This window comes from Catharus ustulatus, chromosome 3, assembly GCF_009819885.2.
Source record: "Catharus ustulatus isolate bCatUst1 chromosome 3, bCatUst1.pri.v2, whole genome shotgun sequence".
Taxonomy (NCBI): Eukaryota; Metazoa; Chordata; class Aves; order Passeriformes; family Turdidae; genus Catharus; species Catharus ustulatus.
This window is the reverse complement of record NC_046223.1, coordinates 24622512-24629776: the sequence shown is the minus strand read 5'-3', so window position 1 is coordinate 24629776 and position 7265 is coordinate 24622512. Positions and strand designations below refer to the sequence as shown.

The following is a 7265-nucleotide window of genomic DNA, read 5'->3' as shown; positions in this document are numbered from 1 at the left end:
TGATGAAATATGGTAAGAAAAAGATGCAGACTTGAAATCTCTGATTCTCATTAGAAAAAAATGAATTCATACAGAGATGCAGAATTCATTATGAGCAAAGGAATCCTGACTTCCAGAAGCAGCAATGAGTTTCTTCCAACCTTTTATTCTCTCAGGACAAGCACTGAGTGTTGACATCTTGCCAATGTGAGAAGATTGATGTGCTCCTGTGAATGATTCCTCCATCTGGATTAATGAGAAGAGTCCATTGCTGCTTTCTAATGACGGTGTAATCTTTTCAGACACAAAATATATGCCTTTTTAGCTGGTTCTTGGATCACTTCTTGGCCCTGCTGTTGGGTCAGCAGACTGACTCACTTGTTTTGACCACTCCTTCCATGTGTTGGTACTCAGCTGCTAAGAAAAGGTGTGGTGAATAAGTAATATATATTGGCCATGTCAGGGATAACTTTCAACAGAGCACTCCAGTGGCTTGCCATTCCCTGGGCTGTTTCTTGGTCCAAGAAAAGCAAGATGGCAAGGAAAATGACTGAGGGCCATATGCAGTGCATTAGCAGTAAATTGGCTCTGAGGAAGGGGTTTAGGCACCTGTCAGTCCGACTGCAGCGAGGCTGGTGGCCTTTACTGAGGCAAACTGCTCGGGGAGCTCTGCTGCCTGTGCCTTCAGCTCCCGTTTTTGCCCCGGTGAGGAGGCAAGGCAGATCCACGCACGCAGGCATCCAAGACGCAAACAGCGCACGCTGGAAGCCGTTTCTCAATAAAGTAGCAGCCTTGTGCTAGGATTTAAGAAAACAACTGGCAGATGTGAACGATTTATTTTTCCTCCCTCTTCTGCTGCGGTTTATTTTTTCCTCTTGTTCGAGAGCGCTCAGCTGCTAACACAAACAATTGCTGAAATTCCACCTGCCCACCTGCAGCCCCTCCTTCCAGCCGCCTGCTCGGGCCGTCGTCTTCCTCCGGGAGGGCTGCGCCGAGGGGAAACTACATCCCGCTTTCTTAGAGAGAGGAGGAGGAAGGCGAGGGAGGGGCCGGGCCGTGTCTGGGCGCATTGTTCCGCGCTCCTCTGCCAAGAAGTAGGTGACTATGAACTCATCCCTCGCCCCTCGCAGAAAGTTTGCCGCCTTCCCCCCCTGCTCCCCTCCCCTCCCGCCCGCTGGCGCGGCAGGAGGCAGCTCGCAGCCCGGCGCTGGCCCCGGAGTCCCCGCTCCTGCTTAATATTCCGCCCGCTCCGCCGATGTTGTGCTTGGCTCCGGTGGGACCGCAACTCACGGCGTGAAACCGGAGCCAATTTTCTGTCTTAGTCTCGCAGTGTTTTGACTGGAGGCAGATCCAGTTCAGTCCGATCGGGGCTAGTGGAAACAACTACCTAAGTCTCCGCTGTCTGTGTCGTTTGGGAGGGAAGAAAGAAGAAAGGAACGCGATCCCGGACTGCTGGGCGCGCTCTCTCTCTCTCACACACGCACCGCAGACACACGCACCCAGACAGGCAGACTCGCACCCGCCGGTGCCGAGCGCGCCGTGCCACCGCCGCCGGGAGGACATGGCAAGGCAGTGAGCGGATCCGTGCCGGTGTGTGAGCGCCGCCGGGGCCGGGAAGGGCGGCGGGAGCGGCGGGAGCGGGGCTGGGGGCGGCCTGGGGGCGGCCTGGGGGCAGCGCGCCCCAACTCCCGGAGCCGGGGACCCCGCGCCCTTTGTGGGAGAGGGCTCCGCTCTTTCTCCTGCCACAAGAAGGGGGCGGGGGAACCCCAAACGTGTGTCTCTGAGATCGATACGCGTATGTTTTTAATATCCGTGTGCGCAGAGGTCTGGCCGCCGGGGGCCGCGGGGGGCGGGACGCGGCGGGGCGGGGGGCAGGTGAGGGCGGCGGGCGCTCACCGCGCTGCTTCGCTTCCAGGTGCCGGCGCCCGCGATGACCCTGGTGCTGCCCATGCAGCGGCTGGGCCGCCCCATCGCCGCCGAGGGAGCCGCCGACCTCGCCGCCTACCGCGCCCTCTGGGAGCCGCCCTGCTGCGGCCGCCCCGGCCCCGCCGCCCCGCCGGCCCCGACCCCGGCCCCGGCCCCGGCGGCCCCCGGCCCCCCCGCCGCAGGTAGGCACCGCTCCGGGCACCGCTGCGGGCACCGCGGGGGGCGGGGGGCTCGGCGGGGCCGCAGGTGCCGGGGCCGCGCTCGGAGCGCCGAGGGGTCCGGGGCCGAGCGCCCCGCGGCTCGCACCGGCCCCGCGTTTGGTCCTGATCGCCGCGAATAGATGCGAAAATATGCGGCGGCGTTCTCCTGTAGCGCGAAGGGAAATGAAAAGTATTTTGTTTGGAGAACCTCCGGCAAACCGCATGTCATTTGTCATATCTGATTTATTACCCACAGGATCGCATTACAGGGGAATTTCGAATCCTGTAACAACATCCAAGATCACATACTTTAAAAGGAAATATGTGGAAGAAGAGGATTTTCATCCGCCACTCAGCAGCTGTACACATAAAGTATGTTTTCTAATAGTCATTATTTTTACTCAGAGTTTCAGATGCTTTGTAACACTCGATTGACCCATTTCCACAAGGCTGAAATACTCTGCTGAAATTAGGAGAATGATCCAGCTGTTTGCTCAGAAACAAACAGTTGTCACTTCTTCACATTTATTGTTGTATTGTCATCAATTGCAAAAGAAGCAAAGGCGTTTCTGCATTTATAACAACTGCAAATGGAAATGCTGAGAATAAGGTTTTTTTTCAGATTATTTTGTTCTTAGCTAGTTCATGTCATGCATTTGAACAACAGAAGGGAAGAACAAAAGTAAAAGATTTCCCACTCATATAAAACTTGTTTTCCAGGGGGGAAAATAGTAAGATGTTCCACATACCCCAGACTGGTTACAGATCCTCTAAAAAAAACAGACTTACTTGGAAAGAGAGTACAAGTTCCTTCAGTATTTAATCGTGTTTATTAAAAAGCTAATAACTCCCAAAGAACAGATTAACAAATGTAAGATTTTTTTTTTTTTTAATGAAAGTTGTCAGGGGAGAGATTAGAGGAAACGTTTCCCAGGCCAGTGAATACATAAATTGAAATCTGACTTCTTTGGCGAGATTTTATGCTCCTCTTCATTAAGGGCTCAGTTCTGTATGGAACTGAATGCCTGGGGTGAAGTGCATAAGGATAGCTCATGCCTTGAGACACCATGTTTGCCTTGTTGAATCCTACCTGGCCCATGGAGGTCCAGTGCTAACCCATGTTCTCTTGGCAATGGAGTGGGATTTCTGTGGAGGAGAAGCAGGCATTAATGCTGAGCTCAGTTCCCAAGGACATTAGAGTAGCTAAAGGAATTTTCAGCTACAAATAGAGTTGTCTGGAAATAAGTACCTGGACCAGGAAGGTGAAAAATTGTCCTGCTGTTAATTTCAGAAGATGTCTGGTCTGCTGCCAGAGCAGTGAATAAACAGCACCAAGGGTGTTGAAAAATGTGCTCTGGTTAGTGAGTGTCTCACACATGTCACTTCACTCTCCCAGTTTTCAGCCAGGTTGTGTTTTTTTGCAAGACTGTTGGATTTTTGTATCAGTGGTTAATTTCCTTACAAAGAGGAGGAGGAGGAATGGTTATTTAGTCTTTTTTAACAGCAATAAAAAGCAGTTGTAGAGGTACTGGTAAGCTAGATGCAGCCACTGTTTTGTGCTGTTGTTGGCAGAGGTGTAGCATGTCAGAAACCTTGGGTCACCAATTTCTTCCACTGAGCCCAAATACATTTTCTGCTTTGCAGCACTGAGCTCTGGCAGAGGGAGGATGCCCACCAGCTTTCCTTGAATTTCTTACATGTTTATACCTCTGCCACCCAGTAAAGAGTTATGTTCTGAGATTACTTGTCCCACGGAGGGTATGATGATAGGGCCTGGAGCCTCTCTCCAGAGGGCTGCTGGCAAACATGTAAAAGAAAGCCTTTGACAACTTGTTCCTACTGGTGTCCCTCCAGTACATATCTCCAGGAGAATCCCAGTTCAAGGCTTACTGGTTTGCTCCAGGCTTTTATGGCTTCACTGACTGTTGCTGCAGCAGGTACAAAGGATGCAAATGAACCTATAGGCTTAATATAATTTAAAATGAGTCATTTATTATAGAAAATTACTCTCTCTAACAAAGAGCTTCAGCTGTGAACTCGTATGAAATTATGGCCAATTTTTGTTTTTATGAGGCACTGTGCTGCTTCTAAGCCTTGCAGACATGACCAGGCTGTGGAAAGAGCTAGAGGGCTGAGGAGAGCTGAATGGATGTGAAAAGCAGCTGTGCTTTAAGCTCTTTCAGTCCTCATAGCTACGACTTCCACTCTGCAAAAATGCTGTAACCATGTGGGAAAGGGAAGAATGATCAAGCCACAGATGGGGGGATTTAGAGCAGTCTCTCTTTGTGCTGTGCTGCTCTCCTCCTACGCAAACCAAATTCTTGCTAAAAATGAAAATTAGTTAATAGTGCTTACAGTAGTAGCATGCGTTGCCCCCTCTCTTATTTTAATTCCCAGGGTAGCGATTACAGTGCAGAATCTGGGGCCTCCCAGGGGCAGTAACCTGCTCATGCTGCCAGTGCTGAGAAAGGGAGTCCTGGAAGGACCATGGAAGGGAGAACAAATCTATGGGCATAGAGCCAGGATTTCTGCAAATCCCTATCCTCTCTCCGTTTCCTGACCTTATCCCTGGCTATCTGCGTTCCCACCGGTCCTGCAGAGCACAGGGCGTAGTACACAGGCCAACAGCTGCTCTCCAGATGCTGGGATGCTTTGAGATGGGTTTCTCCCTGCCTCCCTGCCTGCATGCACTTCTGTGCACAAGAGCAGTGTTAGAGCCTGGCAAATGGAGACCTCCTCCTGGCTGGAGGGCCTCTTCCACTGGCAGCAGATGAAATGTTCCAACACTTGCTGCTGGCTGCCTTTTGCAAACCTTGGCACTGCAGGAAGGACCCTTGCTTGGCTTCAGAGCTTTGTAGAAGCCCCACAGGGGATGGTGGAATTGGGTCCATTTGCCACAAAAGGCCCCCCCTAGCCATCACTGGGGCAAAACTGCACAACAATTTTCTAATATTCTAATCCCAAATGTAATTAAAGAGCCAGATGTGTGCATCTGGATTTCACTCTCCCACCTTGGATTTATGCCCTGCAATTGCCTCTGTGGCGTAATGCTCAGTTACTTACCTCCTAAGCTCAGCTGCTTGCCCCCTAAACATGGGGGAATGCTGTGGCCAAGAAAAAGCAGGTCCCCATCCCCACGGATGTGCAAATGAAAAAAAAGCCAGTTTTAGATGCCTCAGAAAAAGAACAGAGAAGTTATGACACAGAGAGAATACTTTCCTTCATTTCCTTTCTCCTTGTCTGGAACAAAACTGGTTGCCTTCAGTTCCATATCTTGTGGGTTTTTTTGCATTTTCAGACAATCTCCGTGTTTGAGGAGCGGGCCCATATTCTTTACATGTCTTTGGAAAAGCTGAAATTCATTGACGATCCTGAAGTCTACCTGCGGAGATCTGTGCTCATCAACAATCTCATGAAGAGAATCCACGGAGAGATCATCATGCAGAACAACTGGTGCTTCTCCACCTGCTCCTTCGGTGGCACCTCCCCGCAGGAGTGGTTTGTGCCTCAGGACTGTCCATACAGAAAACGCCTTCGGATGGCCAAGGAGGAGTACGAGAAGCTCCACATGTGCTGCTTCTATCAAGAATGTGGCAGTCACTATTTAAATCTACCCTACTCTGTTAATGCTAGTACAGAAAGTAATTCCTCTTCTTCCTCCTCCTCCTCCTCCCCTCCCATTTCTTTGCCAAGCTGTTCCCAGCAGGTGGATTATGAAGTTGGCAGTGCACCTTCTTACAGAAGTGATGACCAGATACCTGCTAATGAAATATTCATCACTAATGGCAGGTCTCACAGTAACCAGGAAAAGGCAAAATTTAATGATGAGAAAGGAGATAATGAACCTGAGAGAGAGAGCATCGACCTAAACTGTGAACCTGTAAGAGGCACCCATGCTCTTGAATGTAAAGGCAAATTTTATGACTATTTTGAGACTGGATGTAACGACAAGAGCAACATAAGTGAATCTTGGAAAAAATCCTTAAGGAAAAAGGAGTCTTTACCAAGTAATAAAATCTGCTGCAACAAAGGAAGTAAAATATGAGGCATCTTTCTTGCTCTGTTGAAGCATGCACAGCATGTTCCTTCTCTATCAAATTTTTATTTTGAACGGATTTTTTATAGTTTTCTACGAATGGTACAATCATGCCACAAACATGACGTGTAGAGTGAAGAGCAGATTGCGTAAAGTGTCTCTGCCATCAGTGGCTATTTATAAATGTGGAGACTTCAGAAAGAACACGGTTGCATTACTGCTGAGCACTGTAGTCTGTGCAGCTATGGTGGAGCTTTCGTTGCTGAAAATGCCAATCCAGCCAGATGGGGAAAACATATCGTTTTACATATCCCCGCCCCCAAGAAGTCTGCCATTAATTAAGAAGAACCTCCATTATGTTTACCAAGGAATTAGAAGTCTGGTAAACAAATTGATGCTACCAGCAAGGATGATGTGCTCCTCGTAACTCAGTATTTGTTCTGACAAAGGACTGTCTTCATGGATTGGGAATAAACCATCCTTACGTTTTGTAGTGATACTCTTGAATTCCTGTATTCAGCGTCTTGTTCAACTGACAAAATAGGACATAGCATAAAGAAATAACCTGTTTATGGAATCTTAATCAGAATCAAACATGCAGCTCAAGTACTTGCATGTTTTCACCTCGGCTGTAATAACTAATGAGGTTTGTTGTTACACAGGGCAGGTTTTTTTTTGGTGCCTTACTTTTTGTCTTAATTTTTGCCAGTGTGAAAATTAAGTATGAATCTGATACAGCAGGGATTTAACCTAAACAGAGATTAAAAAAGAAACCCACAGGGTGGATCAATATTATTAGAAACCTTTAACCTTTGAAGTACTGAGTTCAACTTCCTATTCAAACATCTCTGTTCTTCCTTTTTGATGCTCAATTGCTTTTTGATTTGCCATCCTTAGGAAGGGATTTAAGAAACAATAGAGAGATGTCTCTTGTAAACAAGCATTCGATGCTTGAGTGTTTCTATGGCAACTGTCTGTTGCTGGGGCTCTTTTTTTTTCTTCTTCGTATAATGAAGTTCATGACCCAGTGGCATGTTTTATACTTTATTCTGTTTCACATAATTTCTCTCTTTTAGATTGCAAAAGCATGCGGGAGTTTTCTATGACTTTTGCCATTGATTTGA

At 48.4% G+C, this 7265-nt stretch overlaps 1 protein-coding gene across 1 annotated transcript; it reads left to right on the top strand.

Annotated features, from left to right (window-relative positions):
• Positions 1 to 1490: 1490 nt before the first annotated feature.
• SERTAD4 (SERTA domain containing 4) lies at positions 1491 to 6648 on the top strand. The gene is made up of 4 exons (XM_033056435.2): positions 1491 to 1569; positions 1895 to 2087; positions 2362 to 2477; positions 5404 to 6648. The coding sequence occupies exons 2-4, from the start codon at positions 1910 to 1912 to the stop codon at positions 6148 to 6150; spliced, it is 1041 nt and encodes a 346-aa protein (XP_032912326.1). The 5' UTR covers positions 1491 to 1569; positions 1895 to 1909; the 3' UTR covers positions 6151 to 6648.
• Positions 6649 to 7265: the final 617 nt, after the last annotated feature.

What these genes read in the sequence shown, in the direction of transcription:
- SERTAD4 (XM_033056435.2), top strand. Translation starts at nt 1,910, where the DNA reads ATGACCCTGGTGCTGCCCATGCAGCGGCTGGGCCGCCCCATCGCCGCC. An exon ending in CCCCGGCCCCCCCGCCGCAG is followed by an intron (nt 2,088 to 2,361) that starts GTAGGCACCGCT and finishes TATTACCCACAG; the next exon opens with GATCGCATTACAGGGGAATT. An exon ending in TCAGCAGCTGTACACATAAA is followed by an intron (nt 2,478 to 5,403) that starts GTATGTTTTCTA and finishes TTGCATTTTCAG; the next exon opens with ACAATCTCCGTGTTTGAGGA.